Source organism: Panulirus ornatus, chromosome 16, assembly GCF_036320965.1.
Source record: "Panulirus ornatus isolate Po-2019 chromosome 16, ASM3632096v1, whole genome shotgun sequence".
NCBI classification, from domain to species: domain Eukaryota; kingdom Metazoa; phylum Arthropoda; class Malacostraca; order Decapoda; family Palinuridae; genus Panulirus; species Panulirus ornatus.
The window spans coordinates 31,477,397-31,497,040 of record NC_092239.1 but is presented as its reverse complement, the minus strand read 5'-3'; the positions used below and the strand labels follow the sequence as shown (position 1 = coordinate 31,497,040).

Here is a 19,644-nt window from a genome sequence, read left to right as displayed (position 1 = left end):
TATCAAGTTGATGGACGGAGTCATTCGTGCGTGACCCATAGAGAGGAATTCTATTGGTTGTCATTGGTCGTTTGGTCGTAGAGAGAGAGAGAGAGAGAGAGAGAGAGAGAGAGAGAGAGAGAGAGAGAGAGAGAGAGAGAGAGAGAACACCTGTTCATTGGCTGCCATCAGACTGAGCGATCAGTAGAAACACATTGGTAGCATCATCATAGTTTTAGGGTTTTGTGTGCCTTCTATAAGATAGTGGTGCTGCAAACTTTGAACAGCAGTCAGGAAACATAGGTGTTACTAAACAATGTATGTGGCATGTGTGACACAACACACACACACACATACACACACACACACACACACACACACACACACTATAAATACGTATATATGCAGGTGTTGGCGGAGACAACAGGTGCTCTGATGGTACACAGCTGGAATGAATATCCTCAACAATTACGTCAGATAAGCTCAAGCTGGTGGGAAAGAGCCGAGTGCAAGCGTCAGGCCTGGATACACAAAGCTAATCTTAACGTGGACATTAAAGTGTTGGGACACGTGTGTGTGTGTGTGTGTGTGTACGTAATGCATTGCTGAACTGTATTACACAGTAAATCTGAGGTGGAGTATAAGTGACCAAGTGTGGTGTCTCTTTGTAACAGTATGGCCTCTCTCTCTCTCTCTCTCTCTCTCTCTCTCTCTCTCTCTCTCTCTCTCTCTCTCTCTCTCTCTCTCTCTCTCTCTCAGAGAAGAGAAAGTGAAACAGGGACTCAGAGAAACAAGCGGGGAGGAGAGGCGTATACATAAGAATATACAAACATATTGTGCTCTGTAAATCAGACCTTAGTGGACCGTGCTTCAATGTTAGTAGACGTTGAACAGCACAAACACACTCTAACTTTTCCTCCTAGTAACTTTGTCCCAGAACTCTGAAACAACATATATATATATATATATATATATATATATATATATATATATATATATATATATATATATATATATAAAATCTGCTTTACTTATTAATTCTTGGGTGATCAAAAACCGTCTTAGATGAAAGGAATGAACCTCACAGGTTGATCTTAAGTTCAGTAACTCGTGATTGGCTGGGGGGGTTAACGAACCAAGGAGGACAAACTCAAATAGAAATCTAAACTTCTGCTGATATACGAAAACTAACGAAATTAAGCAAGATTAGGTTAGGTTAGGTTAGTTTAAGTTAGGTTAGTTTAAGTTCATATCTCCTGTATTGTCTGTGCATGTCTCTTATTGTTATTGTTCAACATATGGATTATACTACATATATTTTTTTTCCCCAAGACCTATTTACGAAATCTCTGATACCATGAATGTGAGACGCATGTACTGAATATGATGATAGAGAATCATTGTCAGCAAGAAGTCCTGAGATGGAGATGTGGATAGACGTGAGGAAGAGGAGAATGAAACGGAAATAAGAGACAATATAAAAGAAAATGTAGATCTTTGGAACACTGTAATGACGTCACCACCAATCGATAAATATCATTGGCTCCTCCTCTACAGCACGCATGAGAGCTCCAAGGTGATTGGTTAGAGCTAAAGGCAAGTCCATCCGACTGGGGAGCTTTTAATGGATAATGAACTCGTACCTTCACTCATACCTTCCCCTGGGAAATCTTAAGCTCATATTATTGTTTGATCTGAGCTGATTCCGTGAATGTGTGGATGTGTAGTCTTGGTGTGGATGTGTAGCCTTGGTGTGGATGTGTAGTCTTGGTGTGGATGTGTAGTCTTGGTGTGGATGTGTAGTCTTGGTGTGGATGTGTAGTCTTGGTGTGGATGTGTAGTCTTGGTGTGGATGTTGGGAGGGTATGCGGCCATAGGATGGGTTTGTGGAAGGAAGGTGGATAGATGGGCGTGAGGGCATGATGTGGATGACGTGACGTTTGTGGATAACATAGACTGTGAGTTGTGTTGCATCCGTGATCCTGTGAGGGTGTAGGCGGAGGAGTAGATGTGGCAGACGTGAGGGCATCATGGGAGGGTACTCACCACCGTGGGCGGAGGGGTAGATGTGGTAGGCGTGGTCGCGGACCCAGGCGGTAACGGTGACCAGGTCCCTGACGAAGGAGGGCACGACACAGCGGAGGACGGCAGTGTTGCCCCTGATGACGTACTCGTCGTACACCCGCACCTCGAACTCCTGCACCACCACTGCAGGGGAGACAGACAGAGACACGAGCGTTAGCCACGTACTCAGGTTGAGGTGCGCTGCCTCACCCCTGCCATGGTCGGGGAGACCATCATGTCAGTCGTCTGGTGAGTGTGTGTGCGTCGCCTCAGGTTGGCTGCTGTAGGGAGGAACAACCATTAGTTAATGTGCTTACGTCTGGACGACGTGAAGTCTGGATCTTTTGACTGTGGTTGGATGTGGGCTTTACTGACCTGCCTGGGATTTTATGATCATTATCCAGGTATTGCAGAGAGTATATAACATAACTTTTTCCCCTGATTTTTAACTTTTATAACCTCTTGTTAGATATTTCCCAAAATTAAATGCTAAACATAGCGTTTAGAATATAAAATCTTTCCTTTGCTTTTGCAGTTTGTTGTTTTTAATGTAATTTCTAATTATGTTACCAGATTTAAGTCGACTAAGGAGCTGTAGCTCACAAGACAAGATCTCCAGTAATGACCTCGTTTGATAACATAGTTTTATTTTATTTTTATGACTGAGTTAAAAACATCAGTCCAGGAATTCTTCGTGTCTTCACTACCTCGTTAGAGTTCGTCATGCGATGACCAACACGTGGAAACCTTTGATTATTGGGAAGGTACGAGTATAAATGTTTCTTCCACAGAAATAGAAGGATCAATCAAATTCTGAGGAAGATTAAGAGTAAATTGTGTTATCTCATTAGTAACATATCAGTTAGGAGAGATGTATTACGCACCGTAAACTCTGAAGTGTTATGATAAGTTTAGACTAATTAACGTATGAACTAATTAGTTCACTTGTAGTCATTAGTCAAACCGTGGCGGCTGCTTCGTCTTGGCTTCCACTGCTTAACCTCTTGGGCATAACGTTACGACGGTACGAACCTTGAGCATAACGTTACGACCACTGAGAACAGCGGTACGACCACTGAGCCTGAAGTTATGGTCCTTCTTCTAGGTTATCAGATCCAAGGGTCACTCTTACTTACGGGTCGTCTCGTCGTGTTTAGGGGTCGTACCGTCGTGGTCATTGTGTTCATAGCAACGACCGATCATCGTGATCATTCCCACTGCCTGACATGGTTTTGTGTGGCCTTTATTGGCCGTTGTTTTGTGGTATTTAGTATTTTTCTTTCTTTGCAGACATAAAATTCTTTATGTTAATTTCGTAGTCTTTTTTGCTCTCCTGATGACGCGGTAGAATTTCTTCATATTGTTGGCAGCATTAGATTTTATTTTCACTGAATATCATGGAGGTATTCGAGGCGCCCAGATGTCAATGAATATTTCACCTGGACAATCTTCGGTGCAAAATAACACATTTTCCCGTGCGGTAATTCTAGTCAAGTGTCTCCATTACCTGCATCTTCTTCATAACTCATCCCAGAGCTGAAAAACAACATAAAAACTCCTCTCGCGCAGGATCCAGCTCGTGAATCAATGAAGTTGTTGCACCGTCAGAGGTGGGAGGGGTTGTGACTGAAGGCAAACGTGAGAGGACGTCTTGGGTCTGTAGGATTACCAGGAGATTTTCCGGAAGCTGAAGGGGAGGAATTCAGACGTGTGGCGTAGAGGCACCAACCATCCCAGCTGACTACAGACTAGTCTTGTTCAGTTCTGTCTGGAAGTTTGGGGGGGGGGGGGACAAGGGGCCGGCTTGATGGCAAGAACAAATGGGGTTTTCACGGTGAAGTCGTCGGTCATTTATATCCGGAAGAGATTTGATAGTATGTGCTTTCGACGCATCGTCTTTGCAAGATTGGATTTTTGCCCAAGATTTCTTCAGCTGAGCGGAGCGTTGCACTTATCTGCCTGGTTCAGTGCCGTCCAGAGTGTCGACAGCAGCTGTTTGTGGAGCCTATCGTTCCAGGACAGCAAATCGATTCCTGCATTTCCAGCAACACCGGAAATTCTTCGACTAATTCTTCTTTCTGTTTATTCATATCAGCTTTCATTTCGTTCCTGTTTAATTACATATATTGTTGTATTATGTAAGACTGTTGTATTGATCGTAATCCCGTGCTGTAATACGTCGTAGTCCCGTGCTGTAATACGTCGTAGTCCCGTGCTGTAATACGTCGTAGTCCCGTGCTGTAATACGTCGTAGTCCCGTGCTGTAATATGTAAAATGATGTTAGTGGGTGTTAGACAGCATCGTCCTGTCATTAAGTTATTTCTCGGAGGAAGGTAGACTACGTGAACGTTCCCATGCATGAGGCCAGGTGTCGGAGTACAGGATTATTCACCAGTGATGCAGTGATCCTTCTGAAGCCTGAGCAGGGTCAGGGTGGGGGTGAAACCTTCAGGAAGACACAGTAGCATCACATTTTTTTTCCTTCCAAGTCACGTAACATCTTTGACATGGTTGTCAACGAAGTTGAGCGCCAGGTGGATGTTTTGGTGTCACGCTGATCGCCGCGTGAGAGAGTAGAAATGAATGTTTTCACAGTCATAAGGGTTATCATCAAGGTGAATTTGTATAGAGAGGCGTTGCCTTTGACAATAGATTTGAAGCTTGTTAGCCTTATGCTTCGGGATCGCCAGCTGCCAATTGGATCCTTTCTGAAAGAAATTATTTCAAGGAACTCTTCTGTCTGCTATAAAGCTGTTGACAGTGTATAGTTGATGAGGATCACCAGAGACGTTCAGGAGAGTGAAGGTGTCTGCTGACATGGAGTGTTTTCCCAGATAACGAGAGCCCTGACAGATGCTCCTACACGTGCATTCAACACATATGTATCATCGTGTTACATAATACTCTCTTCAACACCTTGAACGTATGGTACGACCCTCGAGTACGACGATACGACCCTTGAGTACAACGGTAGTGACCCTTGAGTACGACGGTAGGACACTTAAGTACGAAGGTACGGCTTTTGACCTGACCCATGAAGGTCAGGTCAGAATCCCGGCTATCATACCCATGAGCGGTGTTGCTGCCGTGCCCAGGATTCGAACCTCCGCCCTGAAGAGGTTAAGTGTAACAGTATAGATCTGGGAGGTGGCCAGAGAAAATAACAGAAATAAGGAATGGAAGATTTCTCAGTTGATAGGAACATTTATTCTTGGGTAAGGAGAACTCGAGGTCACAGAAGTCAGAGGTCAAATGTGAGGGAAAAAAGACCTCATCCACAACACACAAGGCGTCTCTCCCTCGCGCACCGAACATCAGATTTTCTGTGAAGTCGTTTTAAGAGAGTGGGAAGTGTCTCGTCCGTGATCGATGGTTTAATATGGAATCATATTTTCCCTGCAAGTGGCTATCTCCTGTATATATAGATCTTCTATATGGGAAAATAATATAGGAAGAAAACAGAATTTGGCCGTCCGGTGTGTGCGAGGCGAAACCGAATCGAATTTGATATTTTTTTTTTCGAAGTTTGACTTTGGAGTGATATGGTTGCCATCTTCTAAGATATCATGGAAAATTTTTGCAGAAGAACGAGCGTACAGATCCGCTTGACTTTCCACTGGATAATGATTCATGTGAGTGGGTCTATAATGCTACAAAAACATAGAGACCATCTGGTATGGTCTTTAAGACATTCTATAGAGGTGGTCTCTGTTCTGGACCTTACTGGTCTAATCTTCGTCGAGGTCTGAGCATCACTTCATACGATTCAGGTGTGTCAGGACCACAAGGTTGTGTTCGTGCTATTTCTTACGTCTGATGGTCAAGACTTGACCACTTGATCCATATCAGTCTGCAGGTCTTGTTCAGACTACGGAATGTGTTACTTTACACTCGTCTTCTGCTGCTGTCAAGACTTGAGAAATGAATTATCGCGTTCGTTCGTATTTGTCATATCAGTTTAGCTCTCCATCGGCGTACATTTCTTTCTCTCTCTCTTTCTCTGTCTGTTAAGCATTGATACAACGGTAGTGTGTGTCACAATCGAAATTTAAAAGCTGGCCTTGTTAGGGTCACTTCTATCGCTAGTTGCGTCACTGATCTGCAAGATTTCTGAAACACCAGTACTTGAACTAGGTACCTGAACGTACCGTACGTAGGAGGACATTACACACGCTCTCTGTCTCTCTCTCTCTCTCTCTCTCTCTCTCTCTCTCTCTCTCTCTCTCTCTCTCTCTCTCTCTCTCTCTCTCTCTCTCTCTCTCTCTCCACAATACATTCTCAGTAACATCCAAGGATCAGTCGAGCAGAAAGCGATCGTCAGGTACACTTGACCAGTTCGATATAAACCAACTTATCCTCGCGATATTTCGCCAGGAGGAGGGGAGTTCCTTCCTGCCAATACGTAATGATTTATGTACATGTTAGTATACACACTTGCCTCACTGGTAATTTACGAGTCTCGTCCTTACCCCCAGAGCTGAGTCTAAGACCAAATTATATCCCTCCTCTTCCTGTAATGATCGGCCAGGCTGTTTCAGGACGCGTCTCGCAGTCTTACGTATACTTCACAACCTGGCTGGTGGGGTATGCTTTGTACATACTTGTCCATTGCATTCTTTAGTGACTTTGACGTGTGATCCTCGAAGTTTCTGATACTTGAAGGTAATATATTAAATAGTTCCAGGCACCGGGATGTCGACAGCATTATCCCTTGATGCATTTTTTGGCACCTTTGGCACCGATGATGTCCTTTGTGTCTGTCATTTTGATTGGTTGCTTTGCTGTGTCCCAAGACTAAGGTCACCACACATGACCAGTCCTACGTTTTCACACGTCTCGTCCCTGACATGTGCGTAGGTTCGTATGTCGTGGTTTTATAGGAGAATGACATTGTATTTTCTTAATTTTCCCAATTCATTAGTATGTTTTCAATGGCCCAGTTGAGACAATATGTCTAATTTTAGTTTCTTAGTGTCTTGTATCGCTGAACTTTTCGTAAGTATTCTATACAAGTCAGAATGCAATTAAACAAATAGATATTCTCCAAAATTTTGAAACTTTTTTTAGTCTGATAATTAAAGTCGTCATTAAAGAAATTCAGTCATGATAAGAGGATTCATGATTACCAACGTGATAATCTCAAGTTGTTGGGAAGCATTTTGGGTTTGTGCCTGTATGACCGGCCGGCTGTATCACATGTGGACCCCAGTGCTCATCTAGTGGGCGGCAGCGCCAAGCGATTACAGAGGTCATAAAGCGTCTTTGTCAGACCTCAGTGAATAGATATACCGCGACAACACATCGGCAGAAGTTGATGAAGAAACAACTGTAGTGTTTCTTTCGCCTGAGAGATGACCATCAGGTCAGCAGGTGTTCGTAAGTTCTCCCAGCGAGAGGGCGTCATCACGAGTCGGACGCCTGACGGGCGGAACACACTTCATAGATCATCTTGAGTGTGTCTGAGTCACGCAGAATGGAAAAACAGTTTTGGCAGTAATCAAGATGTCGTCTGCTTTCCTTAAGATCTCTTTAACACGAATGTCTTGGGACAGGTGAGGCATTGTGAGCGCCGTTAGATGCAGTTCAGAGGTTAAGTTTTAAGGTTTAATGTTGCGCCTCCTTCTTAGATTTCAGAGGCTCATTTTTGACATAACTATTGTGGCAGTGTATTCAAGTTCTGCTGCAAGATGTCACACACCTGACTGCTCCTGGCTTCTCTTATTGATCTGGCACATCTGCACCTTCATCATGAGGTAGGATTCGAACCCTTCCCTGAAGGTTTCCTAATCTCTCTGGAACTGTTACTTTCATTTCATCCTCTCCTCTCATTACTTTTCTATCCCTTTTCTCCTATTTCTTTTCATTTAAGACTGGACCTCGAAGAGAACTTTTTGTCTGCGACATAAAACAAAAATGCTTATGGAAACGCACCTATTGCAGGGACGGCCTGAACATATGATGGCAGCCCCGCTCACAATCTTGCCAGCAGTGGAGGCTACTGTTCTCACATGTGTATAACCTGCAACATCGTCCATCTACCCACCCAAGATTGATCGTCAGTGATGTCAAGTGCTGTTAAAATCGTGGTCCTGATCGGTGTCTTCTGTGATCAATAGGATGAGTTGCTGAGTAAGACTTAACCAGTAAAATACCACAGCTAAAGACAGACGTTCTATAAGACACAGACTAGTGCGTGCATCCACGCATTATATCTCGGAGGAGCGAGCGTGTTCCACAAAAGATAGAAAATATAGAAATAGAACAGAGAATAATGCGTCCCATTCTGTGTCACCTTTCTTAACGCTTAACCCAGCGTGCTCTATCATGCAGCCATCGAGCACACGATTTCCCACTGGAGGGAGCGAGGCGGGGCTAGATGAAGGTGAGGCAGGCGAGGGAAGAAGGTGCAGGAGGGAGGAGAGGAAGGAGGGAGAAAATGAGGGAAGGAAATCATGACAGAAGAAGAGTTGTGGAAGAATGAATGAAAAAATGACGTGGGTAAAGAAAAAATGTAATGACCAAGAAACGAGGAATAGGAATAATTGTAGGTGAAAGTGTTAAATGTACTTCGTAGAAGAAGAAGGGAAAGAAAAGGAAATACGAAGAAAGTGAGCGAAATTAAGTGGTATAGAGGAAGGTGAAAGAATGATGAGAGCAAACAGTGCAGAGGAGTAAGAAGGAAAGTGTATGATAAGAAGAATGAAAACGAGGAGGGTTCAGGGGAGTGAGGTGATAAGATGAAGAGGACCAATCCTGTGTGTCGTCCAGGTGCCAGGTCGTCCAGGTACCAGGTCTGGGGCACCAGGCTGGTCAGATATCAGGTCGGTATGAGTCCAGATTGGTGAGGTACCAGGTCGGCGAGATTCCAAGTTGTCGAAGTTTCAGGTCAAACTATCATGTCTCCGAGAACACGTCACTCATAGTGAATTGTGTGTTTACCCCTGTGTCGTGAGTCGACGGTGTGTGTGTGTGTATCTGTGTCTGTGTGTGGTGCTGGCCACATCCTTGCTATGGAAGGTGGATGTGTGGTTGGCTGAGGTGTGCTGTGGTGATTATTTATTTTCTTCATCACATGAGGTGGCTGAAGGTGTCGATATTTCATGTGTTGGCCGGACGGTCAGAGGAGGGCGAGGGAAGCAAGAATATCTTGTGTATATGTTGTGAATCGTATCTTGGTTCATATCACAGGGAGGGTGTGGCCATTTAGGTCAACCCTCAGTACAAAGGTACAGGCGACTTTTTTTTTCTCTCTAAGGTAAGTACATGGTATAACTACGTCACCCTGTGGAGCAAGACGGAATAACCCTACGGTTTGATGGCATGACCTTTGACCTGACCTTCAAGTATCAGGACAAAGGTCGCGCCATCATACTTAGGGATCGTACAGTTGTGGTTAAGGATCGTATCGTCGAGTTCAAGGGTTACACCATCGTACCCTGAGGTCATGAGACTCCATAACTCTAGAGGATACGAGGCATCAAGAGTTGTTATGTGGGTTGGTCATCCATAACATACTTCAGGTCACGATATTGTCCTAGGGCGGTGCTCTGGTTTTAGTGGTTCTTGGGTTCGATTCCCGTCTGTTGGGCCTGGATCTTGTGTCTGACACACGTCACCATCACTGGTAAGACGAGGCGAGCGCCGGCCTTCTGTAATAATTTCCAGCAGGTCAGGGAGTCTTGTGTTACACCAGTGATGATGTCCCTTCTGACTCTCTCTCTCTCTCTCTCTCTCTCTCTCTCTCTCTCTCTCTCTCTCTCTCTCTCTCTCTCTCTTTAGAGTTACGTGCTGTTAAGCCTTGTGTAGAGGAGGGAAATACTGTATTTTTATGAGCTGAAAGCCAGAAGCCCACATGTGGGTAAGACAGATAGAAAACACACAGCCCCACTGAGTAAAAAGATTGAAGTTTGACAGCCACTGAAATCTTGGGTCACTACGCAGCGGTCACTAACCCTTCTGATACCCAGTTGGGTAACTAGTTATATATGATACCTCACGACGCAGCCAGCAACCGGAAACAGCATTGTGCAGACCGAAATGTGTTCATTGACTGGATGTACATTGTGGTGACGGTGAAAAATGACCTAAAAAAACATTTTTGAAGATGCTGTGGACTCCACTTAGTCTGTGAATGTTCTAGAAGGATCAAGATTACCAGATCGCGTTTTGTTGAACACCAGCTGAGTGATGACCATGAAGAATATTGAAAGGAAATACATTAGGGAGGAACAAGAGCTTCGAGCGAGGAACATTATGAGGCAAACTCTCAGACGACGAAGGATAAAATGATCATCATAGTAAGTTTGATCATATTTGTATCTAGTAAAGGAGTAGATGTAGACGAAGTACGTAAATCAAGTGATGGCAAAGCGTCTATGCACCACCCATGTTGAAGAAAGTGGAAAACATATGTGACAGTGATACAGAAGTATTTCTGATGGGAGAGACAAGTTACGTGTTCTTAGATCATCAAAGCGAAGATTCCAGGAGGTCTTCAAGACAGCTACGAGATGACTAGAACCGAATTCCTTGACTTTCTGACGAGTTGGAGAAGTCTTTGTGCTGCCAGTATGATGTCAGACTGAGAAGAACTCAGGATGAGGACCAGGAATAAAACAAATTTCTCAAAGAAAGGAAAATTGAATCGTCTTACTTACGACTATGCAAGAACTTTTTCTTCAAGGAATCTCTCTCTGCAGATTACCAAGATGCAGCCTGGGAGAAAAAAGTCTCCAAAACAACCTTGAAACTCTTGAGCCAATAACAAAGAGATGGAGGCAGGAAAGGAAGGGAGGTGAAAGGTCTTTTCTTACACAGTGGACGTATGGCGCCTCACCAGGACCAAGCCTCGCCACATCTGGTCTTGATGCTCGTGTAGCCGCTGCTGAAGCCTATGTACGTTATAGTGTGTTGCTGTGGCTACACACATGAGTGCTTGCTCTCGTTGATGGTCAGACGTGCAGGAACATACGCTAACAAAAGGACTTTACCTGATAGGTATGCAACCCAGTCTTGCGTACCGACGCTTGGGGAGGCTCACGAGGGCGCAGTCCAGATGGCCAAAAACTACATCTTAAAGCGTGGGAAGACTTGGAACAGCGAGCAAGACAAGAACGGAATTCCATCTTGTGTACGTGATGAGTTCTTTCTGAATTTGCTGCTTTGTTTATGTCACATTTTGTTGCTTGAGCGAGTGTATAAAAGATTATGAATAGATGTGTAAATGACTAGAAATTACTTTAGAAAATGGATATATTCTCGGATGCTTAAGACTTCATTGTTGCTGAAGATCTGTCTGCAATGTGCTGTTTACAGACGGGGGCGGTTGGTCCTTGTTTTCTACATCAAACCCTTGAACACAACGACACGACCCGTAACCACGACCGATGAACTTTGAAGATGACGGTAGAACTCGAGTAGGAGGCCATCATGCCAGAGGACACACACACACACACACACACACACACACACACACACACACACACACACGCCATTCCATACAGAGCATGAGCTGGACCTCCTCTGGGAAATCATGCGTTGTAGGTGATTTTCACTCCGTATCATCACTTGCCCATCACCCACCAGGCCCCGGGCCTGCTCAAGGACGTGCCACAGCAAATATTGACGGTGACTTCCATTTACGTAATCGTGTAATATCCTGAGGGGAAAGACTAGCGGGGGAAATATTTTCATAGCTTTCGTACGTACGTTGCAAGTAAAGTATGGAGCTGTGAGTAAGCTGTGAGGAAAATATGGAGCTGCGAGGAAAGTATGGAGTTGTGAGTAAACTGTGAGGAAAGTATAGAGCTGTGAGTAAGCTGTAAGGAAAGTATGGAGCTGTGAGCAAGGTGTGAGCAAGTTAATTCAAACAACAAGAGACCACATTGGGTACGAATAGGGCTCTGTGTGATAGTGCAGGAGAACAGTCATTGTTGGAGTACAAAGACATATACTTCAGTGTATGTTGTGAACAAAGTATAGTGTTGTGTGCACGTTATGAGAAAAGTATAGAGTTAATTGTATGTTTTGAATAGAAAGTACTCATCCCAACATTCTTTGAGCGTCTAGTTTTATATTCTCACACTGAATGAGAAGGTATGAAAAGCTTTTCAAGAAACACAGTGAATACTTTTGCTCGAGCTGCAAGTGACAGGAAATAAGTAAAAAGTTGTGAAGACAACGTATTTTGTTTAAAGTTTCAAAGATATTTTGTGAAGGAAAAAAATTGTTTTCTTACATGAGGTTCTAAAGTACTTCATGTTTCTGGGAGAGTTTTCATTATTTGTCATCTTTTGCAAGAATATATATATATATATATATATATATATATATATTATATATATATATATATATATATATATATATATATATATATATATATATATATATATATAATGTTTTATCATCATCCTTGGAACTGTGTTGGTCAAATGAACTAAAGAATATATGTCGATGGGTAACGTGACCCAGTTAAAACATGCACACACATTTTCACACAACAGAGACCCGTCATTGGCAGCAGTTTAGTGAATATTGTTCAGTGTTGCACTCGTGTTTCACAAAGTAAACCTGTGTTTGGTATCAGTGTTATGCAACATTTCCCTGCACTTTACAGGCCATAGTCCCGTCAGTCAGCTGTTGTTTACATGTGACACATATTCACTGAAGTTACAGAACCACAATACACAGATTTTAAAGTGGCCAGCAAAATAACAGAATTAAATTTTGCCAGCATTGCTGCGTCCGTCCATCTTGGCTACAGCTCAAGACTGGATTACCCATGAGAGGTGAGTGCTCGGTAGCGGGGTCGACAGCTTCTTCCAGTCTGGCTCGCTCTGGAAAGAATATGGATCATCTTGGCCAGATTCCTGTTCTTCCTCTCTAATCAGGTCATGTAAATAATTAGCCTAGGTCTTACAACGTCTCTAGTCCATACGCAGACGTGTTTGATGATGTCTAGTCGAAAGCAATAGTCTTACGTCGAGATATCACCCACTTACCTTACGCCACTGAGATGGTTCGTTTTCTTTCTTCTATAGATATTACTTCAATTTCTGGTGGTAGGAACTGGCTGCTTGTGTTCCCTCACTATTGGCTGGAACAAGCAATACTCAGCAAGCGACTACGTCGTGTGGTGACTGTTAAGCTGTCGACCACTCAGGTGTAGGTCGTTGTAATTTCAGTTTCTTTCCCACTACTGCTAAACTGTAGAATTACTTTGCCCTTGTCTTTCGTAATAGCTACGACTTGACGTTTATAAAAAAGCGGGTTTTCCACTTCCTTCATATTTCTTGGGTCATTCTTACTGCTTTCTGCTTATTTCTTTATTTAGCCTTTCTATATCTTTTAATTCATGGCCTTGATGACGACGTATGTCGACCCTAACCACGAGGTCCATGATCATATCTTTCATCTGAGGTAAACAGGAGCCACTAGCGGGATATCAGATCAGTGGCCAAAATTATGTTACCTCCACACATCTCATATCAACTCATAAAATGCCATCCAAATTGGTGATCAAAAATGACTCCTGGTCTGGGTTAGAGATTAATCTTATGAATTATTCACTCGAGGATTTGTTCCATGACTTCCCATGCCATAATTCCCTGCGTCTTAGGAGACAGAGCGCATCCATGTGCAGCCACTGACGACATCAACCATGACGTCACCCGCTCATCATGAAGTGGATCTTCCAGGCCCACGTCAACCGCTCATCATGAAGTGGATCTTCCAGGCCCACGTCAACCGCTCATCATGAAGTGGATCTTCCAGGCCCACGTCACCCGCTCATCATGAAGTGGATCTTCCAGGCCCACGTCTCCCGCTCATCATGAAGTGGATCTTCCAGGCCCACGTCACCCGCTCATCATGAAGTGGAACTTCCAGGCCCACGTCACCCGCTTATCATGAAGTGTATCTTCCAGGCCCACGTCAACCGCTCATCATGAAGTGGATCTTCCAGACCCACGTCACTCGCTCATCATGAAGTGGATCTTCCATGTTTGGTTGAGTGTGATTTCGGTTGCAGGTGGCATCGCTTCGACACCCTTGAAGTAAGTTTCTTGGCAGCGCGCGCAAGTTCGTTTTCTTGTGAAGCATCCCAGAAGCAGTGCTTGCTCCAAGACACTGATAGGCATATGGCAGACACTCTCGCCTCCTTCACTGGTGTGGCCTGGTCATCTTTCCTTCGCACCTTCACACATTTTATTGCCAGGCCCAGTAGGAGGCCATCATAGCCAAGCTTGGGTCGTGCCGTCGCTCTCAAGGGGTCGTTCCGTCGTGCTCGTGCTGGTCGCACAGTTACCATCGTGCTAAAGAGGTTATAAGAAGTGACTTTTGAATAGTCGCCTTTACTGCTGTACCAACACGAGTCGCGTTCATGATATATTGTCTTCATCTTTTCTCGATATTAAGAAAGTTTGTGAACTCAGGCATCTTTACTGGCCTCTGGAGGTCATGTGGCATGGCTGGGCGCTCGCCATCACCACCACCAGCTCAGCCCAGACTACAGTACCGTCCTACATCTTCCTCTGTGGAACTGTGTTATCATGAACAACGTCGGTCTTTGTTACGTGATGACATCAAGCGACATCAGTCTATGAGGATGTCATATAACGTTTTGGTTCCTGATGTCATTAAGTACAGTGCGTGAACCTGACACATTTGGTCTGAGTTCGTCAGGTATGGCCTTGGTTCGTGAGGCACTTAGACTTGGTTTTGGTTCGTGGATGCGTCCAGTATGGAACTGGTTTGTGCCGTCATTAAGAATTGCATCAGTTCGTCACTCTGTCGAAGGTTGAGCCTGTGACCTCATCAGATGAACGCACTAAGTACATAAAGTTTAAAATCAAATTTCAAGTCCGTCCACAATGATCCTTATCCTTGGTGACAGCAGGTATTGACATCACTCGTGTAAAATAGTTCAGGAATTAACGCTAATGTAGTCTTAATTGATACTGTTATTGCTGCGATTGTCATAATGCCTGATCATGTATGTCTATTAACTGTCGGTTATACTGCGTCGTTTGTGTTGAACTGAGTATCTTTGCCCACTGTTCTCGACCTTGGCTAATACCAGAACTGTTACTGCTACAGTTATCTGTTCACCTTCGTTTATTACAGGTACCCATCGACCGACGGAGCACTACCCTCGTGTACTATCCTGAAAAGGACAGTCATCTCAGCTTGTGATCCCGTTAGCTAATTCGTGTTGCAGTTACCGGAGTTATTGATTGCCATTATCTTCTCCAGGTAATAGATAGGAGAGAATTGCGTCGTGTTCTTGCATAAGGTGGGTTAGTGGAAGTGTAGGATGGGTTAGTGGACGTGGTGGATGGGTTGGTGGACGTGTAGGATGGGTTAATGGACGTGTAGGATGGATAGTGGACGTGTAGGATGGGTTAATGGAAGTGTAGGATGGGTTAGTTAGCGTAAAATTTGAAATTTGCCGGCACAGTCAACTATTATCTTCCAAAACATCTACTCAATACCTGCCACCCTTAGGTGACTAGTTTGTATGGGATCCAGTTAGGTTGTTGGGTTGTTAGCTGAAGGAAGAGAAAGAGAACAGACCCTTTGGTCATTGTATGCGGGCATCCTTATCACCTGTCACCACCAGGGGAGGCATGGAGGACGGGGGAGGAGTGGAGAACACGGGAGGAGGGGGAGCAACACTGAGAGGGATAGGGGAGGAAGAGCAGTGAGGGAGACAGGGGAGGAGCAGCTGTGGGAGAGACAGGGGAAGGGGAGCAGGAGTGTAATGAGGAGATGAGGCGGGATAAAAAGACAGGAGGAGAGTGTGGAGTGTGGGGAGATGAGAAGAGTTGCTGTGTGAAGTGGGGAGGTATAGGGTGGAGTTTGACGAGACGTATGCATAACGTGGTTTGGAAAATAGGAGAGGAGAGGTGGGAAGAAATGGAGAGAGTGGAGGAAATAGGGAAGTGTGTGGGGAGGGAAGAGGAAAACAAGAGGACGTAGACAAAGTTGAGTCTGAAACAGTCTGGTTAACCAACAGTCCTATTCTGACCACAGGACTGGACCTACTTTCCCTTAAAGCACGCTTTTGCTTCTCTTACCTTCTTCCAAAGATATCAGTTTGGTTTTTGATCCCGATAAATGGTTGCCTGCATATCTCCATCATTCGTTAGACCACAAGGTTACAATGGAGCCTTTGGCAATTTGAGGATGGGCAGTTATGATATTCTTTATTTTATTTCTTTTTTTTTACTTAACAAAAGTTTTGTATGTCTCATCTCTTCGTGTGTTCCCGAGTAACAACGACCTCCCATTTTTTCAACGATAAGTTTTCTCCCCAATGATTCGTTTAGTTATTCTTTTATTTATATTTTCTTATTGTTTTTCAGTTTTTTTAGCCTAAGGTTTGGGCCGCAGTCACACAACTGCCTCCTGATGAAGCGATCACACACGACAGGGGAAGGAACGAAGTATATTAAGGCCAACGGGAATTCTGACTTTTGTGTTCGTGTTCCCCTGTCGATTGATTGGGCCATTGTGGCGCGCTGGGCCTGCTGAACTGTAAGGTGTTATTGAGGCAGTACAAGTAGGAAGGCATATGCCAACAGGAGGCCACAGTAGGGAGGCATATCGTGAGGTCATGACCCAGGAGGCTGTGAGGTGTTGGTGCAGGAGGAAGTGTCGTCTGTCATGGGACGCAGGAGAGATATGTATGAACATCTTAACATTTGGGTGGCAGCAGTAAGGGCGTGTGACCTACTCCTTTGTCCTTGGATGTATTTAATGGATTTCTAATCCTGAGTCTGGCTGAGTAGCTGTTTAGCTACAAAAGTCAATCTTACAAAGTAGAGACAAGAACCTCTAGCTTGCAGACTCTGTTTCGCCGGTGAGATTAGTGTTTCGTGCGTTTATTGCTTCCAGTATTTCAAAGAGTTGCTTTTCTTGTGGTGATCACCCGCAGATGACTCCAGAGGGAATTGTTGGCCGCCTGCAGCGTGTGTGTTGCAAAAAAAATTCTCTTGATTCTTGTGTTTCCACAGTATGACGTAGGTCCTGCACCACACACATTACCTCAGTTGATGACAGTATGATTGAGGCGTTGTGTGTATTGTATGGACGGCAGGTGGGGAGATTACCTCCTTCAACTCATTTCCTTACTGACAGATGAAGACCTCCGGACGGTAAATTCTTCAGATTAAATAAGTATGGATTATTTTTGTTGTTGTTGTTCTCCACGTAAGGGGTTTCCTGTGGCAGCGGTTCTTGCTGGTGCTTACCTCGCTGGATATGGTGTGCTGTGAGCTGTCTGGGAGCTCTGGTGAAGGCGAAGCCACAGATGGAACACCTGTAGACCGGGATGTGTCCCTCCCTCCTGTGTTGTCACTGACGTCACTGGACGCTTGGATGATAGTTATCAGCGTAGGAGGCCTGAGGTGCCTGGACGCATCTCTCTCTCTCTCTCTCTCTCTCTCTCTCTCTCTCTCTCTCTCTCTCTCTCTCTCTCTCTCTCTCTCTCTCTCTCTCTACCTCCCACCGTTACCCATGCACTCCTCCGTCCATCTTTCTCGCTAAGAGCAAGATGACAGTGAAGTAGACAGAATTCACTTATGGTCGATCTGACTGCGATGAAGCTTTCCAAGATCGTCCTTACTGCAGAGGTTAATGATGCCCTTCATGAGTATAACAACAGAGGGAGGGAAGAGAGGGAGTGTTGGTTGAGGTTAGTCCCCGAGGAAGATATAAACAATGGCCATATGTCTTCCCTGTTGATCCATCCCACTAACTCTTACTCCCTCACCCACTCACTTCCCCCTTCCTTTCCTCCTTCACTCCTTCTGTTATCTTTCCCTCCGCCGCCGTGGTCTCGCCCTTCCTCTCCTCTTCCTCCACCTCCTGCCTTCATCTGCACGTCCCTAGCTACATCGTCTGCTCTTCCCCTCCTCTCCACTCTTCACCTCCTCTTAATGGTTCATGATGACTACCTAATTTTGTTCCCTTTAGACCCACGTCTCACATGCCCTTCCTTCTCTCTCTCTCTCTCTCTCTCTCTCTCTCTCTCTCTCTCTCTCTCTCTCTCTCTCTCTCTCTCTCTCTCTCTCTCTCTCTCCCCCTCATCCCCTGGCACACTCAGCGTGGCCCCTTGTTCAGACGGTGAGAGCACACACAGTGGAGAGTCCTTCAGGAGACGAGGGCCCTCCAGCGCCCTTAATGCACTCTTAGCACGCCCTAATGACCACGCGGCGGCTCATCCTGCCCAGACTGGAGCCACCAGCCTGCTGACGGATGATCATCCAGGCCAGTGGCGTCCTCACTGTCACCATCACTGGTTCCAGCAGTTGCTTCCAGCCTCGTCTGTAGCAGCACCGTCACCATCAGTAGCGTCAAGGCAAGCAAATGTTAGCGGAGGAAGCGGTACACTCGCTGTCGTGACAGCCGGCTGCAGTGTGAGCCGCTGATGATAACGGAAAACTAGCTGATAAGATTTAGTAAAATGACGGATTGATATTGAGGTCACACGTCATAACTCTGAAGCACACACACACACACACACACACACACACACACACACACACACACACACAGACACACACACACACACACACACACGTCGTGCAGGAGGTAGGGTGGCAGGGGCTTGAAGAGCGAAGGTTGGGATGTCATCAGCAGATCGAGTCACGATCCTGAAGGTCCCTCGCTTTCTACGTCAAGTCTTCCAGGAATGAAAAGATTTCACGTGTTGTGGGTGTGTGGCTTGTTGTGGGTGTGTGGCTTGTTGTGGGTGTGTGGCTTGTTGTGGGTGCCTGGCTTGTTGTGGGTGCGTGGCCGGTTGGTGTGGATTACGAAATGTAAATTCAAGAACCATATTCACATAACAGCAAATGTGTTGTTACTGAAGGAGGGACGTTCGTAAGTATGGCTTGTTGAGTCTTAGGTGGCTCCCAGACCCGTGTTAAGTCTTCAGTCTTCGTCTTGAGTGTTGTTTAGTGGGCGATGATGCTGATATTTCCCTCGGGAATCCCGCCTTTATCGACGCTCTATCTTTCCCCTTCCCATCTCTTATTCTCGTCTTATGTCGTCACATCTACCACCCCCTGGAATACGTGGGTACGACCCCCAGGTCGTGCTTTCGTATGTTGTCGTGCTCGAGAATCGTATATTGTCGTGCTCAAGAGTCGTATGTTGTCGTACTCAAGGGTCGTATGTTGTCGTGCTCATGGGTCGTATGTTGTCGTGCTCAAGGGTCGTATGTTCTCGTGTTCATGGGTCGTATGTTCTCGTGCTCATGGGTCGTATGTTCTCGTGCTCATGGGTCGTATGTTCTCGTGTTCAAGGGTCGTATCAGTATGTTCATAGGTTAAAGAACGGGTTCAGCGGGACGTGAAATCGTCGTATGCCATCGCGACGCAGAGAAATCTTATTTCCCGCGATAAACCCGAGGAAAGATATGGAAATTAAGCTGGCAAAATGCAGAGTACATATTTGCCCAAGTTGATATCCAGTCTTTCAAATATTTGCGCTAGAAATCCTCGTCTCGTATTGCTGCTGCTGCTGCTAGTCTGGTCTGGTCTGGTCCCGTCCGGCTGTCGAGGAATGAATTCACACACGACGATGATATTACCCATCAT

General features: G+C 45.1%; 2 protein-coding genes across 7 annotated transcripts in view; one reads left to right on the top strand and one right to left on the bottom strand.

The window, feature by feature from the left end:
• Positions 1 to 19,644, top strand: part of LOC139754214 (uncharacterized) — a 436,361-nt gene that overhangs the window by 99,992 nt on the left and 316,725 nt on the right. The gene's annotated exons all lie outside the window — the stretch shown is intronic.
• The window catches only part of LOC139754211 (cell adhesion molecule Dscam2-like), a 543,290-nt gene that overhangs the window by 356,099 nt on the left and 167,547 nt on the right, over positions 1 to 19,644 (bottom strand). For all 6 annotated transcript variants that reach the window (XM_071671457.1, XM_071671454.1, XM_071671455.1 and 3 more), the window contains exon 4: positions 2,026 to 2,187. In XM_071671457.1, coding sequence (XP_071527558.1) covers positions 2,026 to 2,187 — 162 coding nt within the window. The remainder of the gene's footprint in view (positions 1 to 2,025; positions 2,188 to 19,644) is intronic.